The following is a 19,826-nucleotide window of genomic DNA, read 5'->3' on the forward strand; positions in this document are numbered from 1 at the left end:
AAGGATGCAAAATGACAAGGGAAAAGGCTCCAACATTCCTTGCCACCTTTCCAGTGCCTACAGCATTGTGGAGGACATGCTCCAAGAGGCATTCACTTCCGTCTCCAGTGCATACCAAACACAATATGTACCCCAGCTTCATCCAACTGGCTGTCTACTCCACACACACACCCCAGACTCCCTCTCTCAGCCAGCATAAAGCAGAGTTCTCCCCCTTCCAACCTGCCATCATGATCCAACTTTCAGCATGTCAAACCCCTGAAACACAACAACACACTTTCCTTTTGACCTTGCGAGCTGTGTGGAAACAATATGACGGTACCTTGTGGAAGTCCTGACTGACACCCCCCAACCCCAAACACAATACTTCTGCTAACATCCAGGTCACCAGCACCACGAGGCTTGCCAGTCTGCAAAAGGAAGCAGGAGTCAGATGAAAGGGGTCAGAATTGGCGTTTGGTGGAAGTGTCATCTTGGGGGAGGACACACAGAGGGGCTACCACAGGTGTGACTGAGCCCCTCACTTCCCTGTTGCCTGACAGCCAGAGCCAGGAGTGACAACCACAGAGATGACACTGATCATTGATGTTTAATATACTGACCATAGGTGGCAATGGTTATTTCAAAATGCCCCAAACCTCCTCCTTTCCTTGAAGCATTCTGCATCCCATTCGAACACAGCATGGGGCTGTCTCTCTCTGTAGGGGCTACACCACATATTGAGGTTTCCGAGTCTGCTCCTGCCTTTGACCTAGAGCTCTGGTCCTTTAGCTCAAAACAGCACCAGTTCAAAACCACAAGTACAAGGTTCGTTCTCCAGTAAGTGACCCAACGGGGGGCATCATTACACATCATCTAGCCGCTAGAGGGTGACAGAGCCACATTTTTAGCATGGGTCACACTCACCCTGACTGGGGAAGATTGTCTGAGCTGCAGGAGTACATAGCAGTGTAAACCCCCAGACACATCTGTGGGGACTGAACCTAGGACATCTGGATTGAAAAGCATGAGGGCTCTGCTGCTTGAGTGAAAGCACGGATTCTCAAACCGGGGGTCAGGACCCCATAGGGGGTCACGAGGTTATTACATGGGGGGGTCACGAGCTGTCATTCTCCAGCGCAAGCCCTGCTTTGCCTCCAGCATTTATAATGGTGTTAAATATTTTAAAAAGTATTTTTAATTGATATGGGGGGTCGCACTCAGAAGCTTGCTGTGTGAAAGGGGTCACCAGGACAAAAGTCTGAGAACCACTGAGCTAAGGGATCAGGATAGTGTCAGGACCCAATTCAAACCATTATCTGTGGTCCAGCCTCTCCAGGAGGACACACAGTCCCAATGGCCTAGGGTGGATTACAGCTGCCATCTCCTGAAATCCTGCTGCCTGGCAGGGAGCAATATGTCTGAGACATTGTGTCCTCCTAAGCCCTCTGTCCTTGCGCTGAGTAACTCCTATGCTGTCCTCTACCTGGAGTCATCAATAATAATAATAATGTCAAACGTGAGCCTTATATTGTATCGGTGTCAACATTCAAAGAAGTAACTTTTTAAACTTTAAATAATTAATCAAAACATGTAACTTATCAAATATTCTTGCACTGTGCTCCTAGCAAAGAATCACACATTTAATTGCATAACTGGCTGCTCTAGGATATCTTCAAAGGGATCCAAAGAAAATGTCGAACACTAGAAACATTTTAGTTACGTGGCACTTTTAAAAAGTCACAATTAACATTTTATTCACTACAAACTACTACAGGAAATTCTAGCAGTTCAGAAACTACAAATATTTGCAATTGATCCTCTAACTCAAGACATACTTTTTATTAAAATGGGAATCCTGACATAACCTTAATGATGGTAGTGCTACCTCCCCACTGTCAAACGACTTAACCCGCATCTCCCCTAGCCAAGGCTGTATAGGACAGGACAGATGGATCAGTACAGACAGGACCAAACACAAATCACCTTTCCAGTATTAAAGTGATACCATCAATTTTCAATCTTTTTTTTTTTTTTTTAAATGAGTTTAAAATAGTTCCAGGTCCCACACCATCTCTGAGCCCTTCTGCCCTTTTTGTGGTTTTACAATCATATTTTTTAACATCTGCCCCTCATTCCTGTGTTCACCACCAGCACAAAGAACAAAAAGAATTTACTGATGGACTATACAAGAGAAACAATAAAACTTATTGTATGCAAAGTGCTATCAAACGCATCAAGGAACAAGATTTTTTTCTCCTAATCTTTCAGTGATCGTAATCTTCGGTGTTATTCAGAACAGGGGTTCTCACCCTTTTTCTTTCGGAGGCTCCCTCAACACTCTATAAAAACTCCAGGGCCATGGAGTGAGCAGCTCTGCAGGGCTCAGGGCTTCTGTCCCGCAGGGTGCCGGAGCTTGTGGCTCAAGGGGTAGGGGACTCGTGGCTCAGGGCTCTGAGATTCAGCCCCATGGCTCTGGGCTTCAGCCCCATGGGGGGCACTGGGGCCCAAGGCTTTAGCCCTGTGGGGGTGCCAAGGCTCAGAGCTCTGGGCTTCAACCCCACAGGGGTGCAGGGACTTGGGGCTTCAGCAGAAGAGCCCGTGGAACCAGAGACTGGTTCACAGACCCCTGGTGGAGAACCACTGATTTATAACAATACAGAAGTCTGATTTCTAAGTTGATGGTATTCCTTTAAGAAACACTATAAACTACTCACAGTCACTTCAAGAAAATGCCACTTGGGTTCTTCTTGTGCCTCAGTTCATTAGTTAAAATTCAAAACTCATTATGTATAAAACAAACCAAAAGGCTACATCTCTCCATTGACCCTACAGATCTGTATTTCTGATTGTATTTACTTTATTGGTACTTTAAAGAATATCCAGTTTATACAGCGGAAGTAAGAAAAACAAGAGATCACAGAACTCCCGCTCATACAATTAACTGTCTTAAAAGAAAACTACAAGTTCTAACCTACCTCTGGAAATAATCCACAAAGGGTTTCAAAGGCAGCTGTTACACTGTAGCAAGAAATTAGCAAATTCATGTGACTTTTTTGGGTCAAAAAAATTTGTTTTTTGCACTCCGTCTTTAAAATTATTGTTCCATAATCAAACTGAAACATTAATCTCAACCCTTGGCTAAAATTTATATGAGTTAATAAGAACAGAACTACAGTCATGTTCAGTTATATAAATTTCTAATAGGCACAGTTTTGGAAGAGATTTTCTAGAAGAAAAATCAAATAGCTAAATAATAAACACAGTACTAAAAGAAGCTGAGTCCAAACACATGGTTAAGAATGAGATACAGGTAGGAAGAATAGGCAAAGTAGTATTTTGTTTAAACAAAGTTTGTGTTACTCAAACAAATATTAAAGTAAGAGGAAATATAGTAAACAGAAATTTATGTGAAGGTTTTGACAAAGTTTGACTTCAAAATAAAGTTCTGAGACAGAAACACACAACACTTTCAGGAGACTGAAGAATTTAATGCCAATGTCTTTTGTGACCCATTTCTAGCAATCTGCAAGACAACACCTGAGGTTTTCCTATTCACAGCTGTAGCATCTGTTCAGCTGCAAACAGTTGCATGACCCTGTATGACCAGAAGATCACTAATCATACATTTTTTGAGGTGCATTATGTGTAGTATAAATATACATACCAAGTGATAACACATTGTTTACGGCCACAATGCAAGGAAAACCTGTAGCTGACACCTAATTTCCTGAGCACCACAAGTTATCAGGTGGAAACAAGTAGAGGTGAAACTGGAATAAAGAAGATTTACTGCTAAAGAGTGCAATACTGCCAAGATCCAATCCATTGCAATGGAAATCTCTATTTCCTGAATAACTATTCAAAAGCCCGCAGAGACTGAAAATAAAATTGTACCATTACAGCAGCCTCTATCGTACTTATCTGCCCCACATATAGGATCTATGTATTTATCCTCACAAAAGCCCTTACAAGGTGTCTATCCTTACAAGGTAAAGCACTGCGATTATCCCCATTGTACAGATGGGAACGGAGAGACAGAGATGCTAAGTGACATACCTAGGGTCACACAGGATGTTTGTGGAGGGGCAGGAACTAAACCTGGCTCTCCCAAGGCTCAGGCTAACATTTTAACGACTGGACCACCCTTCCTTCTGTACAGTCATCACATTTGAAGATTTTTGCATGAAATTTAAACAGCATTTAAAACAATAATGCGTTTTTAAAAGGTACAGTGTAGTCACTTCACAAGTGTGGTACCCTGGCAACTTCCATGGCATTCTACTTCACAGTAAGCATAAGATCCAATCACACAGCCATTTCCAAGAAAGAACCAGATCTTCCAACCCAGACAAATTTCAGTGTTAAGAAGAGGCCTTTGAAAGAGACAGAACAAGGATAGTGGCCGGTGGACAGCCTCTAGTTTTCAGAGGGTATGTGCATGCGGAGCATGTTGCCTGTTTTCAGTATGGAAAGCCAAACCGATCTGATTACTGCACTGGGGGAAACCAGGGCTGACAAAGGGAACTTATACTCTGAATACACACAAACACTTGCATCTAAGGGACAGTGTGCTACCATAAACATTTAAAATTTAAATCAACATGTAATCTTAGTTGCTCATGCTATAGTGAGGGTTTCATAGGAGAAGGTTCTTCTAGAGAGCTCTCCAACAGCAGAGTGCTTAACAAGGCAAAAGGAATTCAAAAAGAGGCAGGGAAAGTCGTGGGGCAGAACCCATTCACTATGCAGCAGCAGCAACTCCTATATTTAGGGTGCCTAACACTTTTTATTGTGAACACTGCGGTCGTTTTTTTCGGAAGAGTTCTCACTCCTCCACGGTTTGCAGCGGGATTTTGAAGTTTAGCAGGGATTAGTTCTGGAGGTCAGAGGTGCTTTTTGCTGGCCTCGTGGAAATCCTTTCAAATTTGGCCATGTTACAAGCAGATGAAAACTGCCATTGCTTGTCCATGTTTCACACAACACAGCTGTTTTCTGGCAACACACCCCTCCCCTGCAGTGTTCCACTAGCCCTGCATATGCACCCGAGATGTCTCAAGTGGAGTATAATCACTGAATAACCTTCAGTCAGTAAAAAGAAAAGGAGTACTTGTGGCACCTTAGAGACTAAGGTGCCACAAGTCTTCCTTCAGTTAGTGGTGACTTTTACAAATTTGGCCTTGGGTCTCCCACTGCATTAACTCCTCATCAGTAAAACGGGACTAACTACTATTGTCTCTCGCTGAGCAGTGTGACAATACATTCATTAATGTTTGTGAGGACCAGATATTACAGTAACAAGAACCACAGAAGAGCCTATGAGGAAATCAATAATCCTCTATTTAGTGTAGGGTTTGGATGACATGCAGTAAATAAGACATAAGGCCACACATTGAATGATAAGGAACATTGAACAGAGGCATCATTCCCTGAGCACTGGGCATCCTGTACCCTGACCCCAGCAGAGTCATGTGGAAAATACACCACGTGACCATGTAGTTAAAGGCAGTATCAATGAACATACTTTAAGGTTGCATTGGCAACCTTAAATTCAACATTTCCGAAACACTTAAGCTGGCAATCCAAATAATTTTCTCTTCAGAGTTTGGTGTACTTACTATAATTAACTTTAACAAAACATCAAAGTGAAGGGAAAATAATATAACAAAAGGTATATAAATCAAATCAAAATATAAATGAAGGGTTTTTTTTATGAGAACGAATTTATTGGCCCTGCAATGCTCTGCATGCAGACATGGCCCTGCATCTACACAGAGCCCTGCGGAAGTCAATGAGGCTCAGAGGTTTGCAGGGATGCATCCATGCACAACGCATTGCAGGATCAGGGCAGTACTGTCTATAATTCCCACCATACTTTCACCAGATTTACTCAACTTGCAAAGACCAGAACAACAACAGCGTTCAGAATTTCTGAAATAAGTAACTGTCACATATTCCTGAGTTACCCAGGAAAGAATTTTCTGTAGTATCTGGCTGGTGAATCTTGCCCATATGCTCAGGGTTTAGCTGATCGCCATATTTGGGGTCGGGAAGGAATTTTCTTCCAGGGCAGATTGGAAGAGGCCCTGGAGGTTTTTCGCCTTCCTCTGTAGCATGGGGCACGGGTCACTTGCTGGAGGATTCTCTGCTCCTTGAAGTCTTTAAGCCACGATTTGAGGACTTCAATAGCTCAGACATAGGTGAGGTTTTTCGCAGGAGTGGGTGGGTGAGATTCTGTGGCCTCCGTTGTGCAGGAGGTCAGACTAGATGATCATAATGGTCCCTTCTGACCTTAGTATCTATGAATCTATTAAAATGACAAAAACTCAGTGGAAGAACTAGACATGGCTACTCACTTTGAAGTTAAACAATAAGCTGTAGTCCAGTATAAGTAACATATGTGGCAGGGAAAACACAGCAGCTACCACCATGTTGAGCTGACTTTACTGTGCCAACAGTTCTGAGATGGTGTAACTACACTTTGGTACCCTTACAGCACCTGCAGTAACTCCTATGGATAAACAGAGAACTTGTCTACCCCATACTAACATTCACTTAACACTTAAAAGAAATTAAAAGAGGTGCATATCTCTGCATATACCTTAACTTTAACAAAGCAACCTCTCACCCATGTGACGTGTGCAAAGAGATCAGAGAACTACTAACACATCATCAGGCAAAATGGTATAATCACTGAATAACCTTCAGTCAGTAAAAAGAAAAGGAGTACTTGTGGCACCTTAGAGACTAAGGTGCCACAAGTCTTCCTTCAGTTAGTGGTGACTTTTACAAATTTGGCCTTGGGTCTCCCACTGCACTAGCTCCTCATCAGTAAAACGGGACTAACTACTATTGTCTCTCGCTGAGCAGTGTGACAATACATTCATTAATGTTTGTGAGGACCAGATATTACAGTAACAAGAACCACAGAAGAGCCTACGAGGAAATCAATAATCCTGTATTTAGTGTAGGGTTTGGATGACATGCGGTAAATAAGACATAAGGCCACACATTGAATGATAAGGAACATTGAACAGAGGCATCATTCCCTGAGCACTGGGCATCCTGTACCCTGACCCCAGCAGAGTCATGTGGAAAATACACCACGTGACCACGTAGTTAAAGCTTTCTATTCTCACCTATATAAATAAAGGAATTTAGCATGCACCAAAGTGCCTATTTTTAAATGTGACTTTTTGTCGCCAACCAAAAAATCCACCTATTTTCCCATCAACTCCATTGGGGGAGCTACTGTCATCTTGGAAACGGTCATCCCTTTGAAAGTGAGTGCCCAATGCTTCATTTAAAAAACAGCTGAACACAGGCACAAACAAGAGGCCCTATCTTCAAACAGGCTTTATTCTTAACAAAACAGGAAGTCTGAGAAGCTGTGGGCATGCTCAAAGCGGTTAGCATCATGAACAAAAGCTCCCTGCGAGTTCTTGTATAAAAGGTGGAGCTCTGTCCTTGGGGGCAGGGTTGAAAGGGCTTACAGGGGAGTCCTCTGAAAAGCAACTCTAAAAATAGCCATGCGAGCTCCTGATTTTTAAATCTTTCAGCAACTCCAAAGAAAATTGGCTCAAATTACATGTAAATAGGTGGAGTAAGGAGTTAAATGCTAGCACCACCAACGCAGCTTGGGATCTGAGAATCAAGCTTGGTTATTTCTATCTACTACCATCTGTAGTAATAAAGATTCTGCAGTTGGACTGCAGTTAACTATTCTGTTTGGAATGCGATGCAGACTAAAATCTAGCTTCCTCTCCCAGAGCTGCAGGACTAGCAAATGTAAACTCACAAAAATTTACTTTCACAAATAAAGAAAGCAGATAAGACCTCCACAGTGCACAGAGGAAGATGATCTGTTGGTTAAAAGGTGCTTTTTTTAAAAAAAAAAATATTTTTTCCAAATACAAACTACTCTTTAGCTCCACTGAATTATCTTAAGGACTCAGCCAGAATACAGCAAACGGGATTTATTTTATTAGAAAGCCAAGCCTTTGAGCCTCCTGTTTGTACATAAAAAAATATTACAAATCCAATACAAAAATAAATTGATTTTATTTCTGTGCCTTTCCAAATTCTGCAGCACCTATGAAATCACCGATCTACAACTTGAGTGCTTCAGTGCCAAGTGCTGTTGTGAAAACTCCTCTACACAGCTTCTGTTTACAAAGTGAGACCCCTCCCATTGCTGCATCACTGAACACATCTGCTGCAGGTAACTCCTTTGCTTTTCAAAACAAAGAAAGTTGCAGTAAATAGAAAAGAGACAAAGCAGCAACAGGATCTCCCCAAAGACCTAGAAGGATAGAGGTCCCATGCACTACCTTCCCTGAAAGCTTTCTTCACCCAGAGCTCATTGCAAGATTTGGGCCTAAAACAGCAGCATAATTAGTTTAAACTGACATTCCCGATTTTCCAAGATCATCCCTTTCTATGGACACAGAGACTTTTCGAAAGCCTACTCCCCCACCTTTGAACACATCTTAGGAGAACCCTCTGCAGGTTTCTGAATTTATAGCTCCACTTCCTACAGCAAAGAACACAGACCTAAACATGAATCCATTTTCAAGAGTACTGTGTACATGCATAGCATGTCACACTATAGTATCTGTAATTAAATAAAAAAAGTCTTCAGGGGGTGGATGTTGTATTAAGTAATCTCCCCAGCACAAGTGTCAGAATTTAAAACTCAGACACAAGACATGCTTAAAGCAAGGGGAAGTTTGAGCCAAATGCTCTTAAAAAAATTAAAAGAGTGGCATGTGCAATTTGAATAATACATTTTAGTACTGCAGCAATTATTTATAAAACACACACTTAGAAATGAAGGAAAGTGACCTACAAATTATAGGTGGCACATGCAAAATACAACAACGAAGTTACACACATCCAACTACCTATGGAACTTAAAAGGAAGGTTTAAAGCAGTTTTGCTTCTAGGGAGCTCTGAAAATCAAGGAGATGTAACCAAAAGTAATGGGATCTTTTTCTGGAAAGATTTGCTCTAGGAATTATTTTGGGGGAAGTTCTCTGGCCTGTGTTATACAGAATGTCAGACTAAATGATCACAATGGTCACTTCTGGCCTTGGAGTCTATGAAATTAGAAAGGAAAAATGTAGCCTGAATAGCTAGAGACTTCCTGGCAGTGAGCTCTATTAAGCCATGAAGTAGGAAAATCCAATGGCTTGGGTTATTTAAAACTAGACTGGACAAATAGAAAATGTACTGTAACTAGAAAATGTACTGTAGGGAACAATTTTGCACTCGTAAGGGGCGGACTAGCTGGTCCAATTGCTCTTTTCCATCTCCAGCTTCTCAAGTTTTAAGGAGATAACTCTACTGGCAATGTCAAAAAAACTGTATCTGAAAATAAAGTTTGCCACTGCAAATGGCATTTCCAATCTTTAAAATGTCATACAGGGAGAAACAACCCCCGAGGCCAGCAACTATATCAATCCTGCTTGTATACCAGTCTAACATCTCAAAAAACCTGAATGCTTTAAGAACTGTTCCACGCTGGAGAGAGACTAAAAATGGCACCGCCGGGTTCCAGTATCTATGACCTCAAGGACTGCCAGATCAAATCCACTCAGTTTACAAGTACAACAATCTGTTTCCTAACGGCCAGGACCTGCAAACTAAGCCTAAGCCCTAAGCGGCCAACTGGGCTCTTCCTGGCTCACACATCACAAACAATAAATATTCTGCAGCGAGGCCTTCGTTAAAAGCTCCGCTGAGGACACAGGCAGCTCGGAGATGTCAGCTCCTACAGGAGGCAGGAACGTCCTCCGGCGTCTAAGGGGAGCCCAGGGGCTCTCCTTTGCCAACCTCCAGGACTTTGCGCCATGCAAAATGGCAGCAGCTCTGTGTTACCTGTACGGGCCCCGACCTCCACGCCGCCGCTGCGCGGGGTGAAGCGGAGTACGCGGTGGGAACCCGCACCTGACACCCCGCCCGCCCGCACCGCGCACCGCACCGCCCCGCCGGCACGCTCCCCCCGGGCGCGGTGGATCGGGACCACGGGCTGCTTACAGACTGTCTCCGCGCGGCGGGCTCCGGGGTCCCCACGGCGCTTCGCAGGCCGCCGGGGCTCGGGTCGGGATCCTCCTGGGCGGCCCGGTCCGCGGCGCTGCAGGGCTGCTCCGCTCTCCCACGTGTCGGCCCCGGGGGCCCGGGCACCGGGCGCAGCTCGACCCGCTCGGCCCGCGGCCCCAGGCCGGGCTCCCGGCCGCCCGGGCCCGGCGTCTCGGCCGGCGGCGCGGGGGAGCAGAGGAGGGCCGAGATGGGCTCGTGGTGCCGGCGAGCCGCCGGGCCGCCGCCCGCCCCGGCCCCCGGCTCGGGCGGCGGCGGGCGGCAGGGGGCTCCCGCGAGGCTCCTCCGCAGCCCGGCCTCGGGGCTTCCCTCCGCGGCCGCGCCGGGCCGCGCCGGGCCGTCCGGGGCCCCGCGGCCGGGCGGCGGGGGCAGGGGCGGGGGCGGGCTCGGGGGCGGGCTGGCCGCGGCCGGCGGCTCGGGGGCGGGCGGCGGGGAGCCGGGCCCGGGCTCGGCGGCGGCGCCGTGCAGACACTCGGCGCTGATCATGGAGGCGAGGTCCTGCAGCCGGCGCAGCGGGATGTAGCAGGAGGCCGGGTCCTGGCCGCAGGCCGCCTTGGCGGGGAGCGGCCCCGGGCGGCCATGGGGCGGCTCAGCCCCGGGGCTGCCCGCGCGCTCGGGCAGGGCCCGCGGGCCGGCGAAGGGGGCCAGGCCGCCCCGCCGGCTCCCGTCGCAGGCCGGCTCCATCCCGCGCCGCGGGCATCGACCTGCGGAGCGAGCAGAGCACAATGGTCAGGCCGGGCCTGCGCTCCAAGATGGCAGCCCGCGCCCCTCCCCCCGCCGGGCGGGCGGCCGGACCGCCGCGCTCCGCGGCCCCCCTCCGCCCGCCCGCGCCGGCCCCCTCCCTCCGCGCCCCGCGCCCCGCGCCCCGCGCCGGCCCCCTCCCTCCGCGCCCCCTCCGGCCCGCGCGCGCGCCCGGCCCTACCTGCCCCTCCCGCGCCCGGCCCCCGCGCGGGCCCAGAACCAGCAGGCCCGGCCCGGCCCCGCAGCTCCGCCGCCTCCCTCCCCCGCGCCAGTGCGCGCGCCCGCCGGCCGCCATCCCGCCCGCGCCAGTGCGCGCGCCCGCCGGCCCCTCCCCCCCCCGACTCTCGGGGTTCAGCGCCGGCCAATCAGCGCCGCGCGGCCCCTCCAGCGCCTCGTGCCCGGGGCCCCCGGCCGGGGCTCGCTGCTGCCTCCCCGCGGCGGCTCCCCCGGGCCCGGGACCCCCGGCCCCGCCCGCCTCCTCCGCCGCCCCGGGCCCCGGGCCCCGGGCCCCGCGCCTCACCCGGGGCCCGGCCCGCACGCGGCTGCCGAGCGGCGCCAACAAAATGGAGGCCGCGGCCGGGCCCCCGCCTGCCCCCCCCGCCCCGCGCGGCCCCCGCCCCGGCCCCCCGCCCCGGCCCGGCCCGGCCCGGCTCGGCCCCACGGGCCGCCCCCGCCTGGCCCGGCCCGGCCCCACGGGCCGCCCCGGCCTGGGCGCGCGGGCCCGGCCTGCCCCGGCCCGCGTCCTCACTTGCCCCGCAGCGCGCGGCCGGCCGGGCGGGCCCCGCTGGCCCCGGGCCCGGCGGCTCCCGCGATCCTTGCCTGGAGCCGGCCGCGGGTCCTGCTCCCCGGGAGCCGGGCTGGCCCGGGCCGCGCGCGGGGCGGGCGGGCGTGCGGGAGGCCGCGCTGGCGTGCAAGGCGCTCACCCCGCACGAGTCCCGGCTCGGGGCGGGGGTCACCCGCCAGGGACGCGCGGAGGGTGCGGTTCGGCCCGCCCGGCGGATGGCCGAGGGGCTGCGGGCTCGGCGCTCGGTACAATGACTCCGGCAGCAGCGTGCCCCCTCTTCGGAGGTGTGATTGTGTTCCCGAGGGCTGCCGGTACTTCTGCACCGACAGCTGGGATCTTCTCCAGCACTGGGGGTGTATGGCCTCCTCCCTCCTCAACGCGCTTAGGCCAGGGGTGTCCAGCTCCCTTGGAGGACAGGGCTGAATGCTAGGTGCCATTATACTGTATGGGCCGAGGGCAAATTCAGGAGCATGTTGTCCCTTCAGGGCACAGGGGAGTGGCAGCAGGAGCCAGGTCTGCACAGAGATCAAGGGGAGAATATCGCCTTTGAATTAAACCTGGAGCTAGTTATATCCTCAGTGCCTATTGTCACACTCCTCACTCCATGAACAATCTCTGCCCAAGGCTGTCTCTGCCCTTTGTTTCTCTTCCTTCCCTTCCCCTTCTCTGTTTCTCTCTCCCTCTTCCCAGTGTGTGTGTGTCTGTTCTTTTCTCTGCATTTCCTTCCCTGCAGCAACTCCAAATTCCCATCCCCTTCTGCCACTCAAACCATCAGTGATTACATACTTAATGCTGACACAGAAGTGTCATCGCTAGCCTTTAAAACTGATAGTCCAGTTAGATTAATAGGGGGCAGTGGACTTTGCTTTTGTGCTGAGTCAGGTTGCAGGCTCTGTGCACACTCAGGCAGACATCACTTCACGGATTACACCGCTCACATTTAGGTTGTGGCCCTGCAGCCAGGAACTTGCTCTTTTGTAAATTTAAAGATGAGATTTTAGAGAATCTGAACATGCCACATATCAGTCATAGAAATACATAATGTGGGCAGGATCTGGCCAGCAGTCCGGATGTTTGGTGGTCCTGATTTAAACCCTGGAAGTTCATGTATCTCCTAGGTCTTCTGCCTAGTGGGACCCTTGGCTTCTGCTAGTGGCAGAGCGGGCTAGAGTTCGGTGTAGGGCCTGAGGAATTGTAGAGCTTGCTCCACCATTGCCAGCTCTCTGTGTGTGGCTTCCATATGGCACCAAGGCCTTCGGCCCCTTTGCTGCCAGGGGATCTCTGTTCATGCTCCCCTCTCACAGGCTCCATAACTCACAGGTTTCTCCTTTGTTCTCCTCACTCCTGGCTATGGCATGGTTCTGTCCTGCCATGTCAGCCAGTTCCTTACTGCCAGGTCGCTGTCTCGGCTGAGAGGAGAGGGAGACTGCTGTCACTACACACTGGGCCATGGACTCTATAGGCCTCAACGGTGCCCCCCTTCTCTGAAAGGAGCATCACCTGGAACATGCTGAACAGCAGAGGACTGGAGAAGCGTCCTGCTCCCCCTCACCAAAGTGGATGGCTTTCTCTCTCTCGGGAGCCGGGGAAACCACCTCACTGGTTCTGTTCACATGGCTTCTGCCTCGCACTGCTGTACACGGGGGGGGGCGGATGACTTGGCAGAAGGCATGTACTGCGGTCCCCGAGGGCTTTTCCTCAAGAGTCCCCAACTTGGGAGACTGCCATAGCCCACAAGTCTAGGGGTGAGGCCCAACCTTCCCATGGACATTGGGAGAAGACCATGTATTGTCCCCCTCCAGTACAAGCAGAGGTTAACCCTTTGTTCACCAGGTAGTGCCTCTGTCACACACGTTACTACTTCTCCTAACATCCACACCTCTGTCGTGGTTTGCATGAGAGACAAGGTGAGGGAGGTAGTATCTTGTATTGGACCAGCGTCTGTTGGTGACAGAGGCAAGCTTTCGAGCTTATCAGAGCTCTTCTTCACATGTGGGGACCACACTCCCAGTGTCACAGCAAAATGCAAGGTGGAACAGGTTGTTTAGCATGAGTAGTTAGTTAGCACATAGGTAAGGGACCATTCAAGGTAGAGTGGCCCGTTAACCGCTCTGCAGTCATAGGACAAAAAGAGGGGGTTCCTTGGTTACAGATTGTTGTAATAAGCCATAAATCCAGTGTCTCTGTTCAGTCCATGAGTTTTAGTGTCTAGCAAAGTTCTCAGTTTAAGCTCCCAGGCTTGTCTTTTGAAGATGTTGTGCAGGTTTCCTTAGAGGACAAGGACTGAGAGGTCAGACATGGAGTGATCACTTTGTGAGATGATGGGGTGTTTGTCATTTATCATTTTCCTGTATGAGTTCATTAAAGAGTGTAGTGATTGCACCCACATAGTTATAGGGGCATTTAGTGCACTCGATGAGGTACACCACTATACCTTGAATGGTTTCTTACAATATGTGCCAACAACTTGTGTTAAACAATCTGTTCCACCTTGCATTTAGCTGTGACCCTGGGAATACCTTTTCCAGACCTGAAGAAGAGCTCTGGGTGGCTCAAAAGCTTGTCCCTCTCACCATCAGAATTTGGCCCAATAAAACATACTACCTCACCCACCTTGTCTCTCTAATAGCCTGGGACTGACATGGGTACAACAACACTGCATATGACAATGGATTGCATAGTCCCACAACAACTACTCACCGTTGTTTCTGTCATCTTCTTATCCTCTTTGAGGATCCTAGCTCCAGGATTGACCCTGGTTGTCAGAACATAGCACTCTGATCTCTTTACAGTCCATCTCCTCCTCCTCTTGTGACCTCTCCAGCCTTACTGTTCTCAGCACTGATTCTGTACTTACAGCGCCATAGCACGTAGTGAAGACACTGCCTGTGCTGACAGGAGAGCTTCTTCTGTTGCATAGGTACTCCAGCTCCCCGGGAGGTGGTAGCAGCCCTCCTGACATCCCGCTGTTTACGTTGCGGGTTAGGTCAGTATCACTACTTTGCTGAGGGGTGTATGCTGACATAAGCTGGCAATGTAGACCGGGGCTCAGACTCAAAGGACACATACGCCAGTCCTGCTACCACTTTGTTTTCTGTTATGCTTGAGCCTGGAGTTGACTTTTCTTTTGTTTTTTGGGTAATCTGTCACTTGCATTTCTGAAAACTTATCCCCATGATAAAGCAAAAAAATATATTTGTAAATGCCCCAAAAGGCATTCAGGGCTCTGTACAAAACCAGTGCATTGGTGGAGAATTGTGGTTTTCCTCTTTCCTTCTGTAATACTTTTGTTGAAGAAATAACACAGCAAAATAAAGACAACAAAAACCAAAAACCCTGTAAGTTTCTAACAAAGCACTCCCAGCTTCATTCCCTACAGCCACTAAAAGCCCCCAACTAAATAGATTAGCACTGGGTTATTTCTCAGCTTGTTTTTAACCTGCTGCCTGTTTATTAAGCACTGACAGAGCTCAGCCGTGTGCTAGGACAGAGCAGAGATGTGGAGCAACATTTTCAAAGCAAGCTACCTGTGTCCAGCTTTAGCCACCTAAAGGAAAGTGATTTTGAGAGGTGCTGGCACCCCCAGCTCCCAGTGGCTGCAAGTGCTCAGCTTGTCCGACAGCTAGGCTGCTTTTATTTAGGTGCCGACAATGGATCATTTCAGCCCTGGTCGCCACCACAGAGGGCTCACCACCCAAGGCCCCGGTCCTGCAAACACACTCAGCTCCAGGTGCTGCTTGCAGTCAATGAGGTTACTCACCTGTTGAAAGCGGATCATGTCCCTATCTGTTCACAGGATAGGGCCTACAGTGTAATGTTTAGTGGCGCAGACTAGAGTCTCTGGGCCCTAGAAATGCATTTCCTTCATTCCTTTTGTAGTTCTCACTATAAAAACTTAAAAACAGCCATACTGGGTCAGACCAAGGGTCTGTCTAGCCCAGGGTCCCGTCTTCCGACAGTGGCCAGTGCCAGATGCTTCAGAGGAGATGAACAGAACAGGGCAGTTATTGTGTGATCCCTCCCCTGTCGTCCAGTCCCAGATTCTGGCAGTCAGAGGTTTAGGGACTCCCAGAGTATGGGGTTGTGTCTCTGACCATCTTGGCTAATAGCCATTGGTGAACTTATCTAATTATTTTTTTAGCCCAGTTATAGTTTTGGCCTTCACAGCATCCCCTGGCAGTGAGTTCCACCGGCTGACTGTGCGATGTCTGAAGCAGTGCTTCCCTATGTGTCTTTTAAACCTGCTGCCTGTTATTTTCATCCGGTGACCCCTGAAATCCCCCTCTATTTCCTGGGATTCTGGAGTCAGCCCAGGCTGAAACCTGGTTTAAAAGCTGCCACTGCACATAACCGTGACTCATGCTCCAGTTCTTGGCAGCAGCAGCTCCTGTGACCCCGCCCTGCTCTGTGTTTTCATTGCTAGTCACGGTTTGCTACTCCCTGGCTGCAGCTCCCTGGCAATCCCTGGTATTGGTGCCCTCTGGCGGCCTGTCCAACAGCTGCCTGACAACCACAAGTGAACAAGCTGCTCCTTGCATGCCAGACGGACGCCTTCCTAGTCACCCCCTAAATCTCTGTATCATTAACAAACCACCCACAGGCTGCTTAGACTGGCGCTTTCTGGGCAGGGACGGACACGCCGCACCAGGCATGATGGGGCCCAACCTGCTTGGCCTCTATGGCCACAGATGTCGAAATGTTAAAGAGCATTCAGGCCGTAACCTAATGGTGGGGTTGGTCGGACGTGTCAGATGCACCATGTCTTCCCCCTGTTGCCCTCTGCTGAGATGGGCCTGAGAAAGTCCGTGCCCAGAGCGCAGCCTTTGGACCATCTCCAGTCTCCCCCTCTGGTACATTACACCGGTACTGCTGGCCAGACTGCCTCTTCACTGAGAGGGGGGTTATTAGCAGTGCTGCCCTCTGCTCTGCGCTGACACACTGCATGGAGTGGGGAGGCCCCAGTGGGCTCCCCACCCCCAGGAGGACTATGGGCCTCTGTCTGGTCTCTCGAGTGGCTGCTCTCTGGGCAGGGAGTGTAACTCACTGGGGCTTGTGAGATTTTCCTTGCCGGAAGCACGGGTCTCTGAACGTTTTTTAAAAGCTTTTCCTCCCCAGGAGGCTCTTTAGCATACACATGGCTTCTCTTGGCCTTCTCCAAGACCCATGCCCTCGGCTGTGCGTCCATGCTCTGCAGTAGGGGTGAGGTTAATACTGTGTCTCCATTCCAAGGTCAGGCTGATCCGGGTATATTCCTGCAGCCATGCAATGCAGCTAATCTGTGTGTTGGGCTAGATCCTTCCCAGCCATTCCCTCTGGCGCCAGCAGGTCCCGTCCCGTGTGCAGGGCCCTGCAGTCACTGTGCAGTGAGTGGCAGGGCACAAGGAGAGGGGCCATTGGTTTCACTTGCTGAAATGGCTTGTGTTAAGCCATTCATGCAGGTCTGTCTGGAAGTTGGCAGAGAAGAATGTTGGGTTCAAGCCAGCATTGTGTTTCCCATACAAAATAACGTCCTCTTGGTGTGACAGATACCTTGAGCCAGCTGCTCAAATCCAGGGAAACGAACGACCCCATCCATCTGGCAGGCAGGCAGGCAGGCAGGTGTTAAACCTGGCCTTGATCACCCTATTTGTTAACGAGTTGGGCAGGGGTCAGTAGGCCGTTAATGGCCAAACTCGGGGCGATGGGGTGGCACAAAGATCAGTGAGCAGAGTTATAATGCACAAGGCAGGACTAGCCGGATCAATGACAAACGCAGGTCAGGCTGGAGTAACTCAAGTGAGGCCTCTGGGGGAAAATTATCCTAGCTGCAGCTACCCATGTGCCGGGCCCCCCTTGGAAAGCAGGAAGCCCTTGGATCAATGGTGGGGGCATTGCAGGTGACACTGGGCAGCTCCAGGCAACTCTTCATGAAATGCGCTGGCCACCCTGGGGTTCAGACCAGCCACTCCTACCCCCAACCAAGGCATGCCTGTCTCACGCCCAGCTGGTCCCTGACGGGGTTCAAGTTTGCCGTGTGGCCAGGTGCAGCCAGTCTCCTTCTCAGGGTCACCTGTGTGGAGAGAGCACAAGGCCCTACCCACACCTGCCGTAGGTAGCAGGTGTGATGAAGTGGGACTGTTCTTAATGTTTCCTCTGAATACTGTAGGGGTGCCTCAGTTTCCCCTAGGCAGTTCTTAAGTCTCTAGGTGGTGGGATAAGGCAGGGGGTGTAATTGTTGCAGAGCAAAGAGCCAGGGTACATAAATGGCTGACACTCTGTCTCCTGGCAACTGATGGCCGGGGCCCTTCCCCCCTGCAAGGTGAGAGCTAAAGGGTTGGAGAACAAAGAAATCAGGTGACCTCCTGGCCCGGGAAAGGGGAAAGCCCAGAGGAGGAGGGGCTGGAGGGAGTTTCAGTTTGGGGCTGGCTGGAGACATGGCGTGAAGGGCAGACGGGGTTGTCTGGCTCACTGCCCTCCAAAATGGATCCGGCTGAGGGGTCCTGTTCTCTGCACCTACAAGCTCTGTGTTAGACCATGTTCCTGTCGTCTAATAAACCTTCTGTTTTACTGGTTGGCTGAGAGTCCCGTCTGACTGCGGAGTTGGGGGGCAGGACCCTCTGGCTTCCCCGGGACCCCGCTGAGCGAACTCGCTGTGGGAAGCGCACGGAGGGGCAGAGGAGGCTGAATGCTCCGAGGTCAGACCCAGGAAGGTGGAAGCCGGGGGAGCTGTGTGTCCTGCAGACAGGCTGCTCCCTGAGAGGAGACTTCCCCAGGTCCTGCCTGGCTTCATGGGGAGCAGTTCCAGAGCATTGCCCAGGGACCCCGTGACAGCAGGGAGCACTGTTCTGCCACCAAGAACAGCAACAAGCTGCAGAGGACCCAGGCCGCCTTCCCTGACCTGCCAGCTGAGGATCCTAGACTCCAGCACATGATTGTGACCTTCAGATGGGCTGCTGCACCCCACTTCTCAGTCCCAGCCTGCAGCATCACGAGGGGCCCTAGCTCCAACCTGTGGGGGTTTGCCCTCATCTAGCCTGTCATGTGACACTGGTGGGGTCATTCTGTTCCCCCCACCACTACAATCCTGGGCAGAAACAGCCAAAGCCGTTCTGTGGGAACGAGTGGGCTGGGCCACGCTAACCTCCAGTGGCACGGGCTGCGGTGCGGGGCTGTGGGGCAGTCCCAGTGCACCTGTCCCTTGGCCTCCCACGTGCTCCAGCTCAGGCCAGCGCTCTGTCTGGTCGGCTGCACCACCACACACGAGCCCCAGAGCAGCGGGCTGAGCCCCGGCAGGAGGTGCTAACAGCAGCTGCCATTCGGCCCCCCGGAGCCAGACAATGTCTGGTGACCAGAGGTTTCCCCCGCCCACGCTGGCGAGCAGCAGGGGAATGGTTCGGAATGGCGTCTTAAACCAAGCGCCAAGGCAGGGCTCCCCTGGGGCTCCCGCCACAGCCGGCCCCGCCACACCCACTCACGCACACTACACCCACCATCGCCCAGTCTCCAGCTGTCCCTCCCGCAAGCTGCGATTGGCTCAGCTCGCTTATGGTCAGCGTACGGGACCTGCCGGACGCCTTGTCCTGGGCCTTAAGGGAAACTTCCCGCATAGCTTCAGAAACAGCTCTGCATGGTCCCAGCGACGGCCCCTCCCCGAGCTGAGCTGCTCTGCTCAGCTCCCTGCAGCTGTGCAAAGACATGGAGGGTTTAGCTCAAATCCAGGGCCCCCGCTTGGCCCTACAACCAATCCAATGCTGCAGCGTAAACACCCAGCTGCACGGCTGGCTGCTCGCCAGGAGATGAGGTCTATCGGCTCCAGCAGCTGCCAGATCGGCCCCCTCCAGGACCCAGGGCATCCTGCTGCCGCTGGGGCTGTGCGACTCCCCCTCTCTGGGCCCAACACAGCAGCCTCCTGTTGTGCCACTTCTGGGCATGGAAGGAAAGCGTCCCCCAGCCCGTCAGCTGCTGCTAGTGCCTCGTCAAACTGGGGGAGCCCTGCAAGAGGGGCAGGTACCCCGTCACCCCCGCACAGCTCTCCTGGGCTGTGGTGGGGAGCAGGGCTGGAGCTCCAGATACCCTGGAAAAATCATGGAGCAGGTCCTCGAGGAATCCATTCTGAAGCACTTAGAGGAGAGGAAAGTGATCAGGAACAGTCAGCATGGATTCACCAAGGGCAAGTCATGCCTGACTAATCTAATTGCCCTCTATGACGAGATAACTGGCTCTGTGGATGAAGGGAAAGCAGTG

At 51.4% G+C, this 19,826-nt stretch overlaps 1 protein-coding gene across 1 annotated transcript in view; it reads right to left on the bottom strand.

Moving 5' to 3' along the window:
• NSD1 (nuclear receptor binding SET domain protein 1) overlaps nucleotides 1–10,762 on the bottom strand; it is a 140,321-nt gene extending 129,559 nt beyond the window's left edge. The window contains exon 1 of the mRNA XM_074960139.1: nucleotides 10,019–10,762. Coding sequence (XP_074816240.1) covers nucleotides 10,019–10,762 — 744 coding nt within the window. The remainder of the gene's footprint in view (nucleotides 1–10,018) is intronic.
• Between the last annotated feature and the right edge of the window lie 9,064 nt (nucleotides 10,763–19,826).

This window comes from Natator depressus, chromosome 8 (genome assembly GCF_965152275.1).
Source record: "Natator depressus isolate rNatDep1 chromosome 8, rNatDep2.hap1, whole genome shotgun sequence".
NCBI classification, from domain to species: Eukaryota; Metazoa; Chordata; order Testudines; family Cheloniidae; genus Natator; species Natator depressus.